Genomic DNA, 23,563 nt, shown 5'->3' with positions numbered 1-23,563 from the left:
ACTTGGTATTGAACACTCTGTGAAGAAACACACACAGTTTGGGAGATCTGGTGGGATTGGGGTAAGAGCTGGAGCCAAGAGGAGAGCACTCGGCTGTACAAAAGTTCACAAAAGGCAAGAGGAAGACTGCGTAGACATGGCTAAATCTGTTTGTATTGAATGGGGAGGCTCATGAACCAGCTCTAGAAATACACATTTATAGATACTTTACGGTTCCTGGAGTGACACTTCTTAGAAAACTTTTTCTTTTCTTTCCCCCAGGCCTATATCTACTTCTTAGAAAAATTTGACTGTCTGTTTCAGGGCCAAAGATTTTTTGGACTTGAGGAGGAGGCAGACCTTATGACTCTGGGAGTCCCCTTTGCAACTGACCAGCTACCGGGATCTTAGGACTAAGCCAGTGCATAATGTCCACACCTTTGAATGCCTTTCAGGCTGCTTCTCTAGACCTCCTGTTTGTTCTCCTGTTTCTTGGGTGGGGGGGAATTTCTACCTAGTGGTTGGTGATTTTTAATAAGCCTTTTGCTGGTAAATGGAGGCTCTGAAGAATTAAAGTGTAACCCACGAGGTTGTTTTGATGGAGCACATTTCTGTTGAACAGTTATAATTACTGTGTGTTCCCCTTCTGTTCCAGATTCCTTCTACAATCAGGTCTATTCATCAGGATAAAATCCTAGCACTTAGACAGCAGACACAGTTCTTGTGGGAGGCTTATTTTTCTTCAGTTGAGAAGATTGTATTAACTACACTAGAGGTAAGTGAGACTCGGGATCTGGAATAACAATCCTTTTTCCTCAACCTCTCTTTGGCTATTGGGTTGTGCGTTTGGTCAAATGGGACAAGACCAAGTTTTCTGCCCTTGAACGTGTTGGTGACTGCCCCTTCCCTCCCCCATCTGCTTAGCTATTCCCAGGCAAATGCCTTCATTCCTGACAGATTCTTGGAGCAGAAGGGACATGGAGAGAAGTTTGTGCTCTGGACAAAGGGATTGACTTTGTCTGACATAATTTTAGAGATATGTGGGTAATGACTGTCTTCCTGTCACTCAAGCTCAATGGCATCCTTTAAAGACATATTTCTGGTGTACATTTAGCAAAAAAAGATAATGACCAAGTAAGGGAAGTATCCTCTACCATTCTAAAAATATGAACAGTTTGGCTACCACCGTAGTACCTAGCATTTGAAGAGACAGCAAAATTGATTCTGGAGACACATACAACCTAACCAACCAGCATCCCATGTTGTAAGGTTACGGTAAGGAAAAAAACCATTGCTATCACTGTATCCAGCTGGTGTAGGAAGTGTTAACCTTTATAAAAATAGAAGCTCGGACAGGTGAATGGATAGTTATCTTCAAGTTGCTTTACTGTGCGTGCGTGTGTGGGTATGTGAGTGCGTGTGTGCGTGCGTGCGTGCGTGTGTGTGTGTGTGTGTGTGTGTGTGTGTGTGTGTGTGATTAGGAATTGAACATAGAGCCTGCTCATGTCTTTGAGAAAGCACTCTGCCACTAAGCCATATTCTCATTCCCTTAAGTCACCTTCTTTAAAGCAGGAGAAAAATAGAAAATCATGGAAATGATTAAAACCACAGGAAGCAGAGCAGATAGCAATGGCCCAAGGCTACACAGAGCAGTGCAGAGAGCTAGGAGAGGATAGAAAGTTGCACACTCATGAGTCCCAGGCCTGTGGGAGGGGGAGTGATCAGACAGTCTCCTGAGGTGACCCAGGTGCTGACAGAATGGGGCGGGGCAATTTATTACACACTTGGGGAGGATTTCCTTTGGCAGTTAATGATCACTCTGAAAGCTAATATAATCTTGAATAAACACAAGCCACCCAAGTAATGCGGTGGAAACTGAAGTCACCTGTTTGGTCCCCATGATAGTGTTCTTGCTGTGGTGGGGACTGGAGTCAGTGCTGGTCAAAGTGCAGTGGGGATTTTTCCATTCTGGCCTCACCTTGTCTCCAAATCTCAGCCCTTGGCAACCCGGCACCAGAATGTCCCAGGCACATGCCTGGTGTACATCCTGAAGCTACAGGAGGCCTGTTCTGATTATTTTGAATTCCTGTTTGCTTTTGTTTTTTGGTCAGACTAGAGGGTTTTTTTTTTTCTTTAAAAATAATAAAACATTTTCTAACCTCCTGCTCCTTAGAATGTTAGCTAAACTAACTGAATTTCATCTGTCTTTTGCTCAGGAAGCCCACAGATAAACCAAAGAAATTGCCACAATGTTGTTGACACTTCTATATTTTAGAAGTTTATAATATTTAAAATATTAACCCTTTGACTTTTGTCCTAAACATTCCCCCTTAGCTAGTTCATTCTGTTCTTTTTCTGTTCCACAGTCTCAGGGTCTGCCTTTAAAAGAGTTGTGGCTTCTCTGCTGACTGCATTTAGAAAGAGCATTTTGCCTTTTAACTTATTATGTATGTAAACATACACAGAAATATTTTTAGGGCATTCATGGTTATTGTTTTACATCAAACTGTTTTACTCTTTAGTCAGCTGGCTTTTAATCGTGATCTGTGTTGAAAGGGTAGCCTTTTTCTCTCTCTCTCTTTTTTTTTTTCTTTCTTGTGGGTTGTTTTCTCATGCTTTTAGTTACTCTTTCCAGAGTGTTCTTTTGTTCTACTCGGTACATCTTCGGGTATATGCTAGCCTTTTTATCCTCTCTTGCTGCTGTCCTTCTGTACACTCAGACTGTGTTGTTAATCTGTCTTCATCCTAATACCATCCTGTGGTAAGCCTCTGCTTAGCTCCCCATCTGGTGCAGGTCGTTGTGAATGCTGTCTGTAATTACTGCTGTCTGTGTAGATGACTAGGAATGTATGCAGTGCCTGAGTCAGTTTTCTGCATGCATTTGGGGCTCTATCCCTGCCTATTCTTTTAGGATAGTGTCCATGAAATGAGATTACTGAACCAAAGAATTCAGGCATTACTAAGGTCATAATATATTTTGCTAAATTACTATGTGTTTATAAACTTGAAAAAATATTGTTTTATTTTTATTTGATGAAAATGACAGAAGAAATTGGGGGACATAAAAAAAGTTGAGTAAATGGGGGACTCGATTGTCAAGATAGCAATTTTCCTCGATCTGCACATCAAAGTCTTAGAAGATGACAAAAATTACTCTGAGCTTTAGTGTGAAGAATAAATGCCTTAACACAGCCTAGCATTATTGAAAAGCAGTAGAGATCATTTATTTCCATGGTTTAATTAGCACACATTATAAAGCCATCATAATTAAAATAGCTTTGATCCAGATTTTCAAATGAGAGAAGATATGAATTATGTTATTTGATTCTGAATAAGTTAAATTTGTTAATATAATAGTGGGTAGATACTATAAAAGTGTTGGCTATAAAAGCCAGCTGGAGTGACATGGGCCTGTGACCCCAATGCTGGTGGGGGGGCAGTGACTGGCAGATCCCAGGGGCTTGATGTCCAACCAGTCCATCCAAAGCTGCAAGCTTTAGTGAGAGACCTTGTCTCAGAAACTAAGGTGGAGAGAGACCAAGGAAGATGACCTGACCTGTCAACCTCTGACCTACACACAGGCCTCCACACAGGTCATCACTCCCCACTCATGTAGGCACGCAAAGAAAAAAGATAATAAAATGGATGAGATATGATAGAGTTGGGTATAGCTCCTTAATTTTAAGTTAAAGAAGCTATTCTGAGCATGATCCTGGGCATAAAACACTATTAAATGTGAGTATAAAAATCATTAAAACTTCTGTATAGAAGGAGACACCATAAAGAAAATGCAAAACTCAGGGCAAAGGTTCACAGTTAATGTGAGGCTAAGAAAAAGTTAATCTTTTGACATGTAAACTCTGACAAATAAATGAGAAAAATACCAAAGTTCCCAACTAGCCTGGAATAGAGTGAGACCTTGTCAAAAACAAACAGAAATACTTGTATTTTCAGATTAGGATGATTTAGGCACATCTTTTTCCAAAACTTGATGAAGTACATCCTTTCACAAACATTCTGGATTACAGTGTGAAATGAAGAATTTTCGATATTATTAAAAGGAAAAATGTTGTGGGGGTATTTGTACACTGTGTGAAGATATATATTGCTGTGATTGGTTTAATAAAAAGCAAAAGGACAAATAGCTAAGCAAAGGTATAGGTTGGACTTCCGGGTGGAGAGAGGAAGTAGGCATTAATCATGGTGTGGGAGAGATGCTAGTGAGACGTGGAGGGAGTCCGACATATAGAATGAAAGAAAGGTAAAAAACCACATGGTAAAATGTAGATTAATAGAAATGGGTTGATTTAAATTATAAGAGCTAATTAGGAACAAGCCTAAGCTATAGGCTGAGCTTTCATAATAATAAGTCTCCATGTCATTATTTGGGAGCTGGCTGGTGGGTCAGAAGAAGACTCATTACAGAAAAACTCCTAATTTTTCAGTAATGTGTGTATATGTACATATGTACCTATACATCATATAAATACATATACATACATGAGGGCAGATGTGTATAGAGAATCTCCACACACAGTGGTTTGACTTAATGAGTTTTTAGGAGAAAGATTCTCACGTTAGAATGGAGAATGGCTACCCAGTTTGAGCCCTTCTAGAGAGGCAAAAACCTTTAGAAGAAAGCATAATTTTCACCCTGCATTTCTCCCTGTTGCAATTTTCCTAAACAGATAATGATCTAATGAAGAAAGCTGTAAGTGGCATAGACTATAGTGTTTATTTTAGTTACAGCATTGCGCATGCTCAGTCAGGTAGTTGGAAACAGGTTGACCAATTGTGATGCATCTGCATTGAGAAATATTATATGGACATCAAATGTAGTAAGGACATATATTTATTGGTATAAGAAAATGTTCATGCTGTTTTTTAAAAACAGATTAGGAAGTAATTCAAATAGTGTGGGCCATCCTTCATTTTGGTCAAAATAATACAAACTCATTCACATTTAGGGAAAAACATTCCTAAGAGGAAATATAAAATACTAGCTGTGTCGTCCTTTAAAGATTTATGTATTTTACTTTTTGTGTGTAGGAATGTTTTGCCTGTATGTGTATATGTGGAGCACATGCACTCAGTGCTTTCAGAGGCCAGTACAGGGTGTCGGATCCCCTGGAACTGCGTTCAGATGACTGTGAGCTGTTCCATGGGTTCTGGGAACTGAACCTGGGTCCTCTGTAAGCCCTCCTGACCACTGAGTCACCCTTTCATTCCCTAGCTGTCCCCTCTCTAAGCAGGAGATTATTTGAAACTGAATTTATTTTTCTCTTTTGTCTTTGTTAATTTGCTGCAAAGAATCTTTTATTTGAGTGACTAATACGTTCTCTTGATACTTCAGAATAACGCAGTCTATATAAGAAAAAAGACTGTGTTAAATGACACCTCTCATTGCCTATGACAGGAGAGCCAGTGTGGTAAAGGGTTGCTTCCAACCTAGACTCTCGCAAGCTGTCTTGGAGAGACCCTCCTTTGCTGTGTTCTTGTGCCTTCAGGATTATAATTAAAATATAACACACATGCAACATTGCTAATTTGCCAGGCGAAAGATCCTATCTCATTAATTATACTTCTTTTGTGGTGAGTTACTGTGTGGATCCAGTTTCTTGTCTATTAAGTTAACAGAGCTCCATTCTCCTTCAATCACAGCTTGGATGTGTTACATTCATCACAATAGAATCTTACATTGAGCTGATTTCATCTTTGAGCCTGGAAAGGCTTTCTTCCCCTTGGATCTAAGCCACAGAATTCTTTAGTAACACGGCTGTGTTTTATTTTTTGTTTTTTTTAAAACACTAAAACCATATACTTCATTCAAATTTATAGCAGCTGTCAAATCTCTCTATATCATTCCAAGATTGGATTGTAACAATCTGACCTCTCAGCCAAATTACAAGGGAGATAACACTTGTTTTCCTAGTTTAAGTCAGAGCTTGCATTACCCTAGGAGTCAGCACAAACAGAAAAGCAGAGGAGGTAAAGGAAATGCCATCTTTATACACAAAGCAGCAAAGCATATGTGCTCCTGAGGTGAACTCAAGGGTCACATGTCAGAGGTGCCCATTGGCCTAGCACTCAGACACAGTAAGTCTCTTGATTAGTCTTGGCCCTGCTAAGGATAAGAATCCAAGTAAACTCTAGGCAGCATAGACTCAAGGCTCATTTGCTTAGTTTGTCTACACTTAGACTCTATGGCACTTCTTCCTTACCGACCGTAGTTTAGACCCTGAGAATGGAATTACCAGTCTTTGGAGAATTCCCAGTAGTAACTTTGCTCATTGCTATGAACAAAGACCTGACAGGAACTTAGGGAGGCCAGGATGATTTGGGCTCACAGTTTCAGGTGGGCTCTCGTCCATTATGGCAAGGGCAACCTGGGAACAGGAGTATGAGAAAACTGGTCCTGTTTTTATCTGTAGTTAGGAAGTAGAAAGTTGACAGGAAGTGGGACTTGGTTATCAGACCTCAGGACCCACCCTTACTTTCTTTTTCTGGCAATGCTTTACTTCTCAAAGGTTCTCCATCCTTCTGAAACAGCATCCCCAGGTGGGCCCCGGGATTCAAACACACAAGCCTGTGGTGGACCTTTCACGTCCAAACCAAAATGCCAGCTCTGTGGTTGTAGGTAGTGCTTAGACACAATTGAAGATGGGACTCCTCACCCTCTCCCCAAAGCCAGGACTGAACAGGTCATGCATTTCACAGGTCCCCTCTGTCATACTTGGGATTCTGTTAGCTTTCAAGCCTGAGCGCTGCCTTTTGGGATCAAGCTCTTTGGAGTCGGGTGTTTCCATTCCATATACAAATTGAAAAATGGCAACAGGAGGAATGGTAACCTGCTGCAGAGATAGTGTTCCTTCGTGGATAGGACCACAGGAACGCAGAGTCACGACAAGCAAAGCAAGGACATGCATGGGATTGTAATGACATCTGACACAACAGTCTGTGGCTGCTTATGAAGTGCTGTTTCAGAGGGGGTTTCATGACGTTTCCCTCGCTTGTTCCTCGGTTATCTGACTGCATTGGAACTACAGCGCTGTCATGCTGATCATTTTACTATAAAAATCAGTGAACTAATGTCAATCAAAGATGGCTTCAGCCATGGAGCACATGGCATGTGATGGCACTTTGTGTGTTAGGCAGCAGCATTTTTCTTTTAACATTTAATTCTTTTTTTTTTAAATTTATTATTTATTTATTATTTATACAGTGTTCTGCCTACATGTGTCCTTGTAGGCCAGAAGAGGGCACCAGATTTCATTATGGGTGGTTGTGAGCCACCATGTGGTTGCTGGGATTTTAACTCAGGACCTCTGGAAGAGCAGTTAGTGCTCTTAACCACTGAGCCATCTCTCCAGCCCTAGGCAGCATCATTTGAACAAAGAACAAGCAAAGAGCAAATAGAATAGCTGGAGCCTTCAACCCACTACCCGTTATTTTGAAGGGGGAAAAAAAAAAAGGTGGCATAGAATAGCAAAGAGCCTGTCATTCTACCCTTTAAATTCACTTGGCAAGTATTATCTTTATTGAGAACCTTAGCAGAAAATGTGTGTGTGTGTGTGTGTGTGTGTGTGTGTGTGTGTGTGTGTGTGTGTGTGTGTGTATGTGTGTGTGTGCATGCGCGCGTACACACTGATAAATAGCAAAGGAATGTCCAGCCTCTAACTGTGATGTCTTCTTCCGCAGCAGTGCAGTGTAAACGCTAAGTGCCTTGCAGGAATCCTGAGAGCTGTCCAGTGAAGTGACAGGGAGAACTAAGACGTTAGGAGGTTGACAAATGACATTTCTATTTGGTGGAATGAGATCCAAACTCTCCCAAACTTTTGACAATGCAAGTTGATATATATATAAAAGCTTTTTAGAAGTACATTTGGCCACTCATTCAAACAGTGTTAATGGTGCTCATACCCAAAACAAAGTCCTAAAGAATCAATGCGGAAGCTGGAAGCATTTTATTTAGAGGTATTTTCATTTCTTTGCATAGAAAAATTACTCTATTTTTGGTCGGTTCAGAGAAATAAGCCATGAGTACCACAAGGAAATAGGTAAAAAAAAAAAAAAATCTACATTGCCTGTATCCTGTATCTAGAAAATGAATATAAACATGATTTTTTTTTTTTCAAGACAGGTTTCTCTCTATAGTCCTGGCTGTCCTGGAACTAGCTCTGTAGACCACACTGGCCTTGAACTCATAGAGGCCCAGCAGAATTTTCTTTTTAAAGGCAAAATCAAATCTTAAATATAAGAATTTAGTCAGATTACCTTACATTCTGAGAGGTTGCCATAAGTATTAGTGATGCTTTATCATTTCAATACCAAGGAGAGGATGACTCTTGGCACATTGCTTGGCCAAAGTCAAGTTCAACATTTGCTATGCATTCACATTCGTGCTGCTATCTTCTTGTCAAGATCCATTTGAATAGAGTGTGAAATGCTTATTAGTATTTCAAGAGTGTTCCGTAACTGATGGTCACATTTGGAAATTTTCAAAGAAAACAGTGCTGTGACTTTAAATCAAAAAGATAGTCTACTACTGTAGGAAGCATGCCTTTCCGAGATCCCAGCCAACGACGACCTACTTGTAACATCTCTGGGTTTTGTGTCACTTGTTTGTAGCTTGGATTTCTAATGCTGTCTATTGCCAATTTATTCTGTGTCTTGATAGCCAAGATCATTTATGTGACCACATGCTGAAAGGCACATAAATTTAGAAAGAAAACAAAAGGAGCTCTAAATGGAATACCATAAGAGGAAATTAATAGCCTGGATTTGGAAAGTATAAGAGTTGAAACAAATGGAATAAATGTTATACAGAGAATTGCTTGCCGTGTGAACACTCTTTCCAGCGATGCCACTGTGCTCACAATAGCTGTCTGGATGACGGCGTGGCAAACCATGCCTTTGTACCACAGACAGTAAATATCAGCATTATAGCTGGATTCCTAAAATCTCTGTCAACTCAGGAAGTTACCCAACCATATAAAATGAGCAATTTTGATCCGAGTGAAAGATAAAACGCAGATATTGTTGAGTTGAGATTACCTATTCTTCTCAATTTCTTCCCTGCTTCCTTTCAGTGGGAAGGTTTGAAAGATATGTAGAGCTCACTTGATTACCCTCCCATTCTCTGTCATGGAATGAGATGGGTGGAGGCATTAATAACTTAGCAAATCTTGGAATTCCATACTTCACATTTTCTTAAATGGAGACCTGCAAGATGGTGATTTAGGTCCTCAGACCCTAAAAGTTATGTAAGGATTGATTGATTGGTTGATTGATTGATTGATTGATTGATTGATTATTGGGAGTCAAACTCAGGGCCTTATAAATGTTAGCACATATCCCTCAACTAAGCCCCTAGGATTTTTTAAAAACATTTTGTGCTGGAAACATGATATTCTGTATCACGTTAATTATTTGCCACATCATATCTTAATGAGTCGATAGTTTTATTACAAGAGTTTGAAAGTCAGAGAGAAGGTCCTAAAGTAGACTAATCACATTCAACTGACAAATGATTCAGGTTGGGAGAAGGTTTGTCTCTAAATGTAGAATTTAATGATCTGCAAGGTCCCAAAGTCCAAGGGAAGCTAATGAACTAGCTTGACAATTATTAGTCTTCATATGCTGTGGTTCTTGTCCTGTTCTGTAGGATGTTTTGAGCAATTGTTAACTCACTACTTTCTGAAGTCGAAATACAGAAAAACTTGAGCTGGCCAATATTCAAAGTCCTGCAACTGACTTTGAAAAGGGATTGAATGTTGATGACAGGCAATTTAAAACTCTGTCCCAAATTAAAGGAATAGAGCTGAGTGGAGAATGTACCTGCCTTCTTTTGTCTTCGCATCCACCTCCACATGGTCCACACTGATGTTGCTGTGTACCCAGAGCAGATCTTGCTGGTAACATCTGGATCCATATATTGATGTCCCACCACCAGGAATATGTGAACTCTTCTATACATTGTGCTTTGAAACTAGCAAGGACCATTATTATAAAAATAAAATTTTAGGAAAGTAGAACTTTATGATTAAAATGGAACTTGAGAAACGTTGTCAGTCACAGTTCACCTCTGCCTCGTATGGTCCTCCAGAGCTCCCCACTGCTTTGTGCTGCACGCATTTTTTACCAGTAGAAAATTGGAGGAGGAACAGGTAGTGTGTGTTGTGTCTTCTTAACCGTTATCATCTCCAAACTTGGATTGAGCAAGACCTTTACCAGATATCACCCAAACTCACCCTCAGCACATGCTGGTTTGTTTTCTAGATTATTCAGGACAGAATATTCAAGCACATATCACGAAACAGTTTAATATGGAACAAACATCCTGGAGGATTGTTCGTGCTACCACAGTATTCCTCTTACCTGGGAGATTTCCCTTACTACTATGCTAATTTAGGTAAGTGGATCCTTGGAGGAGGCTGCCTGTGAGGACCCTCAAGGGGTCCGTCCTTCTTCCCAACAGCCTGGGGTGGAGACTGCTGGCTGAGCACTCTTGCAGCAGAGACTCACATTCAAGATTGGGGAATACAGCAGAGAATTGGAAAACAGAAAGAAAGGAAGCCTGCTTTCTCATCTGAGCAGCTAACCTGTACATTTGGTAGAGTTACTTTGTTGTGAAATATTCTTCAATTATAGATCATTTTGAACATGACAGATTAAATATGATGTGTATGTGTATATGTATGTGTATATAGGTATTCATGTGTGTGTATATATCCTTGATTTTTTTTCACAATAGCACTTCTCCTTTATATATTTAGAAAGACCTGAATTAAGAAAGAGAAAAAAGGGCTGGAGAGATGGCTCAGCTGTTAAGAGCACTGCCTGTTCTAACAGAGGTCCTGAGTTCAATTCCCAGCAACCACATGGTGGCTCATAACTAGCTGTAATGAGATCTGGTGCCCTCTTCTGGCATAAGGTGTACATGCAGACAGAATACTATATACATAATAAATAAATAAAATCTTTTAAAAAAGAGAGAGAAAAAAGAAATAACCAAAAACTTGTGAAAAAGACAAATTTATTCATTCTTTCGATGTTTTTTATGTTCCTCTCATACACCAAGCTAATGCCAGGCTAGATGGTTGACATAAAGATCACGTTAGATAGAGTCTGTACTCTCAAGCAGCTTTTAATTGAATCTCAGTGGGGCAAAGGATGTGAGCACAGGGCTACTGCTCTGCAGAGGCTGGTGTTCCTACCACAGACGTTTCCATAGTTGGTGCCCTTGTTGTCCTCACGTTAGTCACATCACGGACATGTTATCTCAGGGTTGCAGACGTTAGAAAACCTGGGACAGTAAGCATTTTTCAAACGGATATGAGGTCTCAAGATTGTCTACTCCATACTAATTTTCTCCAAAACAACCTTTAAATTGTACGTTTTTAGCTTGAAAGCTGTGAGGTGGAACTGAAGTTCAGGGCCTAAAGTATCCATCAGCAATGAATAACCCTTTAATGTAAACTGGACACACTGGGAGGACCATATGAAATTCAGTGGATGGTTCACAGTGGGTTAGTGAGAACTCATTGTCCAACACAGGCAGTAGTTAAGAAGCCTTCTGTTTCTTGTAGAGCTCTGTGATCTGTGCAACTTAGAGTTAGCCCCTTAGAAGTATTCACATGGTGCTTCTTAAACTATTACTGAAAAACCTGAAAGCAATGACTGGTTTCCATTGTTAAAAAGTGCTTCCTCAGTGGAGTGTATCGTTCTTACCTGAGTGTTCATCAGGAGAATGAGAAACTCACTTTCTTTCTAAAGTTCAATTAAAGTGCTAATTGGATGGCACAATTTTCCATGTACAACATTTGCATAATCGTTTCACATATACACTCAGATTCTAGCTTATGTCCCACCTATATCAAAGTCTAACTGGGGCATTCCCACAATGGCTGGTTTATACCTAAGCTACTAATGTACCAGATTAGTGGGTCTAAACTAATGAAGTTCTGAAAGGCTCTTAACCTGTTTGTAATTTCTGAGTCCTTGTAGAAGGGCTCCTGGGGGGATGCCCTCTTACTTCTCTTTGGTGGTAATGGTTGATTTGCATATTCATTGTCCTTTCCTACACTGAGCTCCCATTGGGCAGAAGTCAATCTCCCATACTTTTTCTCTCAGTGGTTTTACACAAAGCAGCCATTCCTGGAATATGGAGGCTCCCTTAGTGCGATTCTGATGATGCTGGAGACAGTGTTGAGGATGCTGATGGTGATAACAGCTAACACTGAGCACTTACCCTTTGCTAAGTCCTGTTCTAAGTGCTTAGTGTGCATCAACGGGCTACACTCTTAGAGTAGCTGCATTTCATAGCTGAAGGAACCCAGAGGGTCTAGCAGTGTTTCTAAATGCTACCGAGATGGTAGAACTGAGAGCCAAGCCTGGAGGGATGCTAGGTACTGTTCTCTGAACCTTTCCTACATGCCAATTATTAAATGAAATACTTCATCGCACAGAGCCTTTCAGTTAAGATTCAGATACATGCAGATGCCCTGGTGGAAAAAGTGTGTAAATACCTAAGTGACTAGAGCAAGGTGCATAGATAGGCAGGTAGATATTGGGTACCTTACAAAAAGGAAGATGACAAGCGTCACCAAGGGAAGAGAAGGCTGTCCAAAGAAGCTGGAGATGAGCACTGGACCGTAGTTTCTAGAGGTCTCTAGACTGGTTAGTTGTTACATAGCAGCTCTCACTTTGTTTCAGTTCTGTCAGTATGTAAGAAATGGAGGACAGATGTACTGGAGGGGAGGGACATTGGCTCCTGGATGAGTCACTGGAGTATGGAGTTTTTCCTCAGTCTTGCTTATCTGTGCTTCCTTAGGCTCTTCTCTTCATTCCCTTTCAGGTTTAAAGCCCCCCTCCAAATTCACTGCAATCATCCATGCTGTGACCCCCCTGATCTCTCAGTCCCAGCCAGTGTTAAAGCTTCTTGTGGCTGCAGCCAAGTCCCAGTACTGTGCCCAGGTGAGTATGCTTGTCCTCTGCAGCTTGATGGGCCAGAGCCTTGTTTCATACCTGCCCCACACTTGGCTTTCCAGGACCCTCCAGGCAATGTGCCCAGCTACTCTAGTGACTGGCCAGGCCTTGGTACTCTCTTTTCATCACCTTGGACTCTCAAAAAGTAAACCCTGGCACAAGTACAGATTCCAGAATGACCTTTGCCTTGATGTAAAGTGTACCCTCCCACGCACACACAAATTCTCTAAAGAATGTGTAAACCACATTACTTCTTTTTTTCTTGTTGTGTATGGATGTGTGTGCATGTTTGGGGTTGGGGGAGCTATATATGAATCAAATCATAGTGAAGTGTTCATTTTTTAACTCATTGCCTTTATGGAAATCATAAAATCACGTGCAGATGTGTGTTTAAACCAGAGATGAACCTAGGATGTTGTTCCTTAGGTATGGTCTACCTATTTTTTGAGACAGGGTCTCCCACTGGTCAGGAGCTCATTGATTAGGCCAGGCCACCTGGCCAGCAAGCTTCTAGAATCTGCCTGTGTCTGCTGCCCCACCCAGCACTAGGATTACAAGAACACACTACCATACTGGTTTTTCACATGGTTGGCGAGAATCGATCTTATGTACTTGTATGGCAAGCACTTTACTGACGAGCCACCTCCCTAGCCCTTATTTCATTTATAAACATCAAAATGATAAAAGTCATACCAAAAAAGCCCATGGGCAGGACCCAGAACACTGCATTCCAAGAACGGAAACAGACTTGCTGGTGTCAGGAGGTGTCAGCTCTTCGTTCACAGCAGCCAGGAGAGAGCAGAAGATGACATCCACGGTAACAGTGTTTCCCAAATCAGTATCGCTCCCGCAGTCTTAACACTGCTTAATTTTTTAAACTTGTGATTGGTATAGATAAGATGGCTTACAAAGGAGAAAAGAGTCACGTCATAGTGAAGTGTTCATTTTTGAACCCACTGCCTCCTTTATTGGAAATGATAAAGTCACATAAAACCAGCAACTGTTGAGAGGAATCCAAAGCAGGAGCTCATCGTGCCTCTCTCTCAGATTCTTTTATGTCGCCCACATTGCCTGGTGTAGAGCAAGTTCATAGCAGATGTTCAGATGTTTAGTATACGTTTTTATTTAACTTGATCACAGTTGCTATTGCACTCATCACCATAAGATATCAGAAGTTAGAAAACACTTGATTAAGTTCCGGCAAACTTCAAGCCACTCTGTGTGTGTGTGTGTGTGTGTGTGTGTGTGTGTGTGTGTGTGTGTGTGTGTGTGTGTGTGTGTCTATATGTTTGCATGTATATCAGGGTTCACACATGTGTGCAGGTACATATGCACACATGTACATATATATACGGAGGCCGGAGGATGACATTGGGTGTCTTCCTCAATTGTTCTTCTTTGTGTATGTTAAGGCAGAGTCTCTTCAACCCAGAGCTTACTGATTCAGCTAGTCTAACAAGCAAGCTTGCCACAAGGATCCTCGGCCTGCTAGGGACTAGGGTTGTAGGTGAATATTCATACCCACCTGGCATTTACATGGGTCCTGGGCATCAAACACTTGCACGGCAAGCTCTTTCTCCCCTGAGCCATCTCCTCAGCCCTTGAGATTACTGCTTTCTCCTTCAGCTTTCTTCTAGTCCCAGGGAATAACTTTTGTAGATTTCTTCTGTCCCGTCCCTGGTTGTTGAAGATTACAGTTCTGAAGTTTGTATGGGCGTGGACTCACTTTAAAATTTACTTTTACCAGCCCATTTCTACAAGTAGAGCCGTTTAGAAGGGAGCCTATCAAAGTACCCAAGCCGGGTGTCTAACGATCCCTGTCCCTTTCAGATCATCGTTCTGTGGAATTGTGACAAGCCCCTACCAGCCAAACACCGCTGGCCCGCCACTGCTGTGCCTGTCATCGTCATTGAAGGAGAAAGTAAGGTAGGCCTCGGAGGGGGCTAGTGTGAGGCCACCATGGAAGCTTACGTCTCCACAGATCACCGTGGGTGTTGGTTCCGGAAGTCTCCCCCTCCCCTTAGGAGCCTTCGGGTCTGGGTTATATGTCTGACACTGTACCTGTCTCCAAATGTCGTCAGCTCTGACAGCCGTGGGCTTTGGAGTCAGTAAAACCTGCGCTTCAATGCAAACTCTCCGGTAGCTTCTGAGCCTTAAGTTCTCGGAGGCTTTTTTTCTCACTCACAAAATGAGAATCACACTGCATACCACCTAGGGTTTCTGTGAGGACTAAATGAATTCAAGGCAGTGGAATGAATTCAGCAGTGTTTCCATAAATGACAAGGACACAATAAGGCTGCTGCTGCTGCTGCTGCTGCTGCTGCTGCTGCTGCATGTACAAAGTTTGTTTAACTTGCTAACACTAATGCGTTGGGTCTTTCAGAAAAGTGGTTCTTCCTTACCCTTATCTTAAAAAGGATGTTTCTCTTTATTTTGTCTTGATGCCTCCATCCAAAGACCTTCCCCAGCTCGGCCTCCCTGGCCCATTACTTTCCTTACCCAGTCCACCCTGCTTAGAACTCCATACCCTTCTGATCATCCTGTGGCCTTGCAGAGACTGTGTTTGTCAGTGCCTTAAATTGGCATCTGAAGCCATGTGTCCAGCCTTTCAACGTTCTCTCTCTCCCTACTCTCGTCTGTGGCCACTGGCTATAATGATCTGGATGGTTATTTGGCACAGGTCTTGATCAGCTGTCTCAGCTTTCCACCCCTCTCAACACCCCTGCTTATCTTCCAAACGCCTTCATTCTGCTGCCTTCTTGAAATCTCACCCACTGTTAACAGCCAGAGCTGGATTCCCACCAGGTGTCAAAGGGCGTGTTCTTCCCCCCCGTTGTGAAGAAACCAATCACTACTAAGTAAAATTCAGGTTGGAGCAGCAGTGCCCTCTAAGAGACTTCTTTTGCCAATCCCAAAGGGACTATCTTACACTAGGTAGCCCACCCCAAGTCAGAATAGCAAAATATCAATTTGTTGGGGCAAACCGTTTGAAGCCATCTTTGGACCCTCCAAAAGTGGCGATTCCAGTGTGGTTCAACATAATGCATTGAGAACTGCAATGACCCCATGGAGAACAGATCAAGAATGCATTACAGTACATACTCCTTTCTCATTTAGACTGCCCACTGTGTGTTTGCTGTCTAATAGATGTAAACACACAGGAGAATATGACCCTTCTACTTAGAGCATCCAAAGGTCTGGGGTCAATCAACATGGGTATTGGACCTGGTTGATTAGCATTTGATAAGAAAAGGTGACCGTGACAACTGTTACAAGCCTCTGGGTGTCAGTCTTTCTTTTATGAACACATGTCATCGTATGCATGACTTCACAAAAGGGGCTGACACAAAAAAGTCACCTGCCTGCAACAACTTATGTCCACTTCTCCCAGAGAATAGTGTGTTAGAGGGATGGCTGTGTTCCAGTCTGAACACCTGGAGCCCTGCCCTGTGTTCAGATGTACACCCGCAACTTTGAGCTTTGGAATTCTGTGGTGTTTTGCCTCCGGGAATGACCATACCTCCTCTATTTCTTTGGGCTGTGTGTGTCAGGCTGTGTGGCAGGGTCTCATGTGCCTAACTGGTCTCATGTACCTGACTGGGCCTTCCTGGTGTCTTCAGATCGCACCACATTTTCACCCTCTGGTTCACTAATTGTATACCTTTCCTCCAGTGAGAAGGAATTTCCAATAAAGCAGTGATGCCGGCGATAGTGCCTTTCTTGGGATAGTACCATGAAGAGATGCCAACACTTCCCCATCCATTCCTGTCACTGTGCTCCTGGCAATTGGTTCAGTTTTCACCTCTACTTTGGCCACTGATTTCCAGTGGGCCGTGTGGTTCACATGCCTTATCTTGATTCTCAGTGCCGTGGCTAGTACCTTCTGTGGAAGTGTTTGCATTTCAGCCTTGCTCCAGACTCTATGGCTTAAAACATAGGCCCACCTAGAGGATTCACTGAAATACTATGTATCAAGTACTTAACCGAGTGCCTATTTTATATACACAAATATTTCAACAAATGTCAGCTATCATTCTGAGACACATTGCCATGTTGTGATTTGTGTTACAGGCTCTAGAGTCTGACTTACTTTTTTATATGACCATAGAGGAGTGTCTCAATCTCTATGCCTTAATACAACCTCCAGTAAGTAGAAATAATCATAATACCAAGTTTATGAGAGCTAAAAGAATCAAATGATACCCTGTGTGCTAGGAATGGTAGGCACATACATCATAGAATCCCCCCAAATTTTGTGTAGTATGTATGTAATTATTTTTATAGAATTCTTTTCTCTGTACTAGATGATAAACTTCATGAATCTTAGCCATTTTATTGTCATGTTTATAAGTTCTAAAAGAATTGGCTCCCCACATGGTTATCCAGTTCTATGAACAAACAGGACAAACCCAGTTTATGCAGTATTGACCCTGTGGGCATATTCCTTCCCCTTGTTTTAGTTCAGTCAAGAGGGTAACTGAGTCAATGAGTTGAAAGCCCCTGATTTCTTACCTAGACACTAATGGGCTCATAAACTATATGTTCCAGAAAAGAAAGGAAAGAAGGAGGGAAGGAAGGAGGGAGGGAGGAAGGGGAGGAAGGAAGGGAGGGAGGAAAGGAAGGAAGGAAGGAAGGAAGGAAGGAAGGAAGGAAGGAAGGAAGGAAGGAAGGAAGGAAGGAAGGAAGGAGGGACAGACAAATGGAAGGAACGAAGACATCCCTGTAAAGCCAGTGATTGAGCCCATGGGCAGAGCAGCGCTGGGTCTCCCTTCTCCATCCCACACTCACCCTATCTGGCCAGGACTTCAGAACTGATGTGTGCTGCATTGGCTGCAAAGTTCCGTTGTGAATTTATAGGGCTTGTCTTTGCAGTTTTCCCCTGTAGGCTGAACACGGGAAAGGTCAGGGCACTGCTAAGCTGCCAGCTAATGGTTTCTGCGTTACTCAGTGGACATGTAAACAGCAGCAGGAGAATTGCTTCAGGCGGCGATTTCTGAGCTCTGTGTATATGGGGTTACTGATCGCTTTGTGTTTTATTTTATTTTGAAAGACTGAGAAAGATTTCTTTTTTTAAAAAAAAAAACAAGAAACCCTGACCCAGTTGACAGATGTGGGGAGTAGTCTCCGCAACCACAGACCCTGCAGCTCCATCACTTCAACTCTCAGATGGGCTAGCCTGGTGCTGCCCACTCTTAAGGCTGGGAGACCCCTCTGTCGCTCACCGGCATGCATCTTGGATTTGAGATGAGTAGACAAGCCCAGCTTCTCCATGTCAGCCAAGCATGGGATTCTCTGTGGCTGTTGGACCTCCAGGAGCCAGGACCTTTTGTCACCTTGGTCTCCAGTGAAGCTTTGCTACCCATCCATTGTGCCTTCAGAGTGCAATCAAGTGTGTCGTGCCTCTCCGGTCTCTATGTGTGAATTTGGAACCTAGCTTTCAAAGGAACCTGGGGATGTACATTTATCCCTACATGCACCTTTAGGTTCTTCCCAAACCTGAGGCTGTATTCCACCATCCGGGAACAAATCCGAGGTCCACCTTAGGCAAAGTTCACGACCTTTCTGTTTTCCCACTTGGTGGCGGGGGTGGGGAGTAGGGGGTCGGGGGGTTGTTACAAAGATGCAACAAGACATGAAGGGAGGGCCCGGAACATTCCCCGACGTGTACTAATAAAGTATTATTAGTCACCGTGTGGTCCGATTCTCACAAGAGGAAGCTCTGCCTATGACAGATGAGCTTCCGTACTTCATTTGTCCTCCCTGCCTTCTCACCCCCATGTCCACAGAGGTAGAATCACGGAAAATGTATTCGTGTTCCACCCTTACACCTTCTGTAACTGTGCACCACACATGCTCATTTTTAAAGACTTAAATCAATTTATTTCTCATTCCTAATGCCTTCCACTGGCATAGGAACAATATATGTGTACATGCATTCTCTCTGACTTGCGCTAAAATAGATATAAAGTCAATACTGTCAATGTTTGCACATCTACAGGGGTCTGACCTCCCAGGGATGTGTACCAGGATGGAATCGTGTCTTGTCCTCTGCTCTTTGCTGCTCATGGAATACTGGTTATCTTTGGGGGCTCCCTTGTATTTGCTGAACCCCTGTCTATACTGCCCCATTTCTGTCTCTGCCTGGCAGATTCCTTCCCAGTCAATCCTGCTTAAATCATTTCTCCCGTGAAGCCTTCACCTGCTCTTCAAGGCAGCTGTCTGTGCTGCCCTCCTGTCTGGCGCTTTTCATTCTGAGTGAAAGCCAGTCATCTAGCCTTCCATTTCTACAGACTGTGGGTTCCTAAGGGCAGGCCATGAATCACACTTGTGTTGGTCCCTGCTGTGATTGGTGTGGTACCTGTAGGTGTTCAATAATTGCTGCCCAGATTAATCTTTGCTGGTGGGAGATGGAAGACTTGCACTGTGGCAGATGGCATGGTCGTGGAGCAGTCTTCAGGATGACATGGCTGGCGGAATATTCTTGACAGTAAGACTCTAACGGGTACTTCTCCTTGTTCCTAATCTCTCGCCCCACCTCCCTTACTCCCCAGGTTATGAGCAGCCGGTTTCTGCCCTATGACAACATCATCACAGATGCTGTGCTCAGCCTTGATGAGGACACTGTGCTTTCAACGACTGAGGTAAGAGTGATGTCTCAGGGGGCGGGACGGGTCTCTCCAGGTAGGGACCTCTTCAGTCTCAAGGTACCAGCGCTGCTTTTGCCCATGCCTTGGTGGAAATTGAAAACATTTTCCAAAACTTCCTGTAGAATTGGTTTTAATTAACCCGATTCCTGTTAGCACCTTGCCACCGCCTGGCACCCTGATGTGGGCACCTTCTCCTTTGTTTCCTCTTCTAATTAGGCCCTATTTGCATGGCTGTTCTTTTCCCCTCCTGTCTTCCATCTCCTTTTGTTGTTAAGCAGCGTATCTGTGGGCAGGTGTAGAACACAGGGATGGGAGACTTACTTAGCATTGTCGCGAAACTGTGGTCCACAGCCAACTATCTGTCCCACCCTTCCCCAGTTACAGTGATTTCTGTGCCCAGTATGCAGTCTCTGTTAAGGCACACTTCTGAGGTCTAAAGGTCATTCTTCCATCTTATCTAGCGTGCTCCCTGGCCCCACCATACACGTGTGCGTGTGTGCGCACACACACACACACACACACACACACACACACACACAGAGAGAGAGAGGGGGGGGGAGGGAGGGAGGGAGGGAGGGAGGGAAGGAGGGAAGGAGAGAGAAGTAAGCAGTTTCATTTGGAGGCTGAGATGGAGACCTCATCTATTTTGAATGTTCATATATTTGTGCCAAAAAAAATAAGATTGCACAAAGAAGGTATATGGGAAAGAGAAAGAAGAGAGAAGAATGTAGAAAACTTCATGTAGAATGTAGAATACTGGCTCAGTGAGTGGATGCTGGGGATGAGCATTGTGTCAGTTACAGGGTGAACACACAGCCCCTGTGTCTCATGTCGTTTGGCAAGAGGATGACTAGAATGAGTATTGATCTCTGAAGCTTTAAGCCATAGATGAGATAAAAGCCAGCTATATGAAAATGTAGAATATCAGGATCACATTATTAATGGTAGCTACTTAAAGTCACAGAGACTTAGCTGATTAACCTTTCCTTTCATTTTTTTTTTAAACTTATAATCATTTTCCCTTATTTTAGGAATTGGCACTTACCAGCATGCAGTCTCTTGGACCCCAGTCTGGTTCTAGTAGGCACACTTACTATTGATAATAGGTTGGCTACCTCAGTGTCTTCCTTGAGATTCAAGCTGTTTCCAGTTGTTCCAGATGTAGTTGAACAGATATTGCTTTCAAAGCCACCTAACTAACCCCAGGACGAAATGTTCTGGACCTCACTTGTTCCCGACATTTCTAAGTAGTCTGAGTTCTATAAATACTGGCTCAGTGAGTGGATGCTGGGGATGAGCATTGTGTCAGTTACAGGGTGAACACACAGCCCCTGTGTCTCATGTCGTTTGGCAAGAGGATGAGCTGTTAGACTAAAGATATGATGAACAGTCAAAGGGTGGCGATGAAGTTAAGAGCTTTGAGACACCCCAGCATACATTTTTTCTGCAGCTTGCTGCAAAAGGAAGCTGGCATCCCAAGAGCACATTGATTCAACAAGTATTTGCTGAGAGATTTCTTTGTTCTGGTCTCTATGCCAGGTACTTGGGTTATACTATCCCAGCTTGTATTTATCAAAGTCCTGGCAGCAAACAGAATTCAAGTCAAATGACTCAGATGAAAGTACTTTCAATTACTTCAGGAGGTGTGGGTGGGATGGACCTCACAAAGGACAGTAAGGCATCTGGTAAGAGCCAAAAGCTTTCCTACTTCATTCCTGGAAGAACAAGGGAAGGGTAGGAATGCCCAGCCTCTGAGAGGTGGAGCCATGCAGTGAAGGCCCTCGTCCCAGAGCTGTGTCCGTGGGGCTCTGGCTATTGTCACATCCTGTGGCTATTGTCACATCTTCCCAAGAGACCTTGCCTTATCTTTTTGACTCTTTTGTTTTGTTTGTTTGTTTTTGTAATTTTGCTGGTGACTACCATTGGTTTGACCTAGCCATACTCTAGCCAGCAAAGAAGAGCAGGTTGTACCATTCCTGGGTGTGCCAGTTGGCAATGTTGTTGCTATAACGACCTACTGGGGCCATACAACTTGAAGGAAGATTTATTTGGCTCAGAGTTTCAGAGCTTCCACTCCATCATGGCAGGGACGATGTGGTCGATCAGAGACCATGTGGCAGCCATGGAGCTGGGAGGGCCAGAGGCTGTCTGAACTAGCTGGCTTCCCTTCCTCCCTTTGCTTCCACACCCGAATCCCACTTTATCAGACCTCACATCCCACATTCACAGCAAGCCTTCAACTTCCTAGTTAATCCTTTCTGAGAACAGTCTCATAGACACATCTAGCAATGTGCTCGACCAATTCCCTGGGCACCTTTGAGTCCAATCAAGTTGATAATCAAGGTTAGCCATCACACTAGTATTCTATCATCCCAGGGCAAGAAGAACTAGCATTGCCTTTCAGAGGGCAAACTGAGGACAAGTAGCACATCCCCATGGTGGAATGAGTAGTTGAAACATCCACAGCATATACCTAGGACATCTTCCTATGACCTGGAGTATGATTCATGTTGTACCTTCCCCTGGGCACAAGGCAATTGGTCTCACTCCAGGCTTGGTTTTTCCATGACCCAGGCTGAAATAACTTTACACCACTGCAATGCATCATTGTGCTGGGGAATTTCCTTTCAAAGGATAGCAGCTCCAACCACTCAGTGCATGCTGGGAGGAACATGTGTTGTATGTGAAGTAATTAGAAGTCAACGTGGGCTGAAAATATATGTAAATTTAAGAGGTTGGCAGTCTGGTTTGCTTTTGCCTGCTGATCAGTGAAGTGGTTGTATTGCCTAAAATGATTGTGGGCAGAGTTTCCCTATTCTCTTTTTTTAGGTGAACAGATGTTGATTCCATTGGATTCACTTAGACACACACACACACACACACACACACACACACACACACACACACACACTCACCCTGCTCAAGTGTTCTTAGTTTGTATAAATGTCTCACTGAAGCATTAAGGGTAGATTTCTAAACTGCATCCTTTAAAGGGCATTAGATAGAGTTGGTTTATGGTTATTTACATTTATATGAGTTACTGCAAAACCTCAAAAGAAAACAGATGTTGATTTTTTAAGAAAAGGGGTCTTGTGTTGACCTTTGCCTTCTTTGATGTGTTAATGATCTGAATGAAAGCAACGTTATCAGAAGAATCACAGTTTTATCTGAATTTACTTTCGAGTTCCTTTGAAATGACTTGAAACAGCCCTGAGATAGTAAGAAATTCATGTAACAAAAACACCCCATTGGGTTCTATGCCAATTGCCAACCCATGTGTCTCTTTATCAAAGAATAATGGGAAGCCCCAAAGAGTGCTGACAGTCAGGCAGATTCTTTGACAAGAGGCTGCACAATGCTCTATCCCATCAGTTGGCACCATTAGTTCTGAGCACTGAGGATGGTGTAGGTTATCATGACCTGATCTCAGGTTTCTGACAAGTGCTTCCTATTCCCTGATGTCTTCATTTTCACAATAAGATTTTGTTATGCATGTCCATGCTAAGTCTCTGTCTATCTGTCTGTCTACCTATCTGCCTGTCTATCTATCTATCATCTACCTATCTGTCTGTCTGTCTATCTATCTATCTATCTATCTATCTATCTATCTATCTATCTATCTATCTATCATCTATTTGGTTTTTCCAGACAGGGTTTCTCTGTATAGTGCTGGCTGTCCTGAAACTATTCTGTGTTGACCAGCCTGGCCTCACAATCAATGAGATCCACCTGCCTCTGCCTCCCAAGTGCTGGGATCAAAGGTGTGTGCCACCACCACCCAGCCAGTAAGGATTTATTTTTATGAGGAATTAGTTTATGTGGTCATAGGGGCTGCAAAGTCTACACTTTCTGTGTGCAAGCTGGGAACTCAGAAAAGCTAGTATTGTGGCCCCAGTAAGAAAATGATGGCCTGAGAACCAGAATAGCCAATTGTTAAGTCACAGCCGAAA

General features: G+C 42.8%; 1 protein-coding gene across 1 annotated transcript in view; it reads left to right on the top strand.

The window, feature by feature from the left end:
- The window catches only part of Ext1 (exostosin glycosyltransferase 1), a 287,921-nt gene that overhangs the window by 248,348 nt on the left and 16,010 nt on the right, over window positions 1-23,563 (top strand). Inside the window, exons 4-8 of the mRNA XM_052747806.1 lie at window positions 635-754; window positions 10,258-10,390; window positions 12,836-12,954; window positions 14,797-14,892; window positions 19,518-19,607. Of these exons, the coding sequence (XP_052603766.1) occupies window positions 635-754; window positions 10,258-10,390; window positions 12,836-12,954; window positions 14,797-14,892; window positions 19,518-19,607 (558 nt within the window). The remainder of the gene's footprint in view (window positions 1-634; window positions 755-10,257; window positions 10,391-12,835; window positions 12,955-14,796; window positions 14,893-19,517; window positions 19,608-23,563) is intronic.

Source organism: Peromyscus californicus, unplaced genomic scaffold, assembly GCF_007827085.1.
Source record: "Peromyscus californicus insignis strain IS unplaced genomic scaffold, ASM782708v3 Scaffold_20__1_contigs__length_68692818, whole genome shotgun sequence".
Lineage (NCBI taxonomy): Eukaryota > Metazoa > Chordata > Mammalia > Rodentia > Cricetidae > Peromyscus > Peromyscus californicus.
This window is presented reverse-complemented; position numbering and strand designations above follow the sequence as displayed.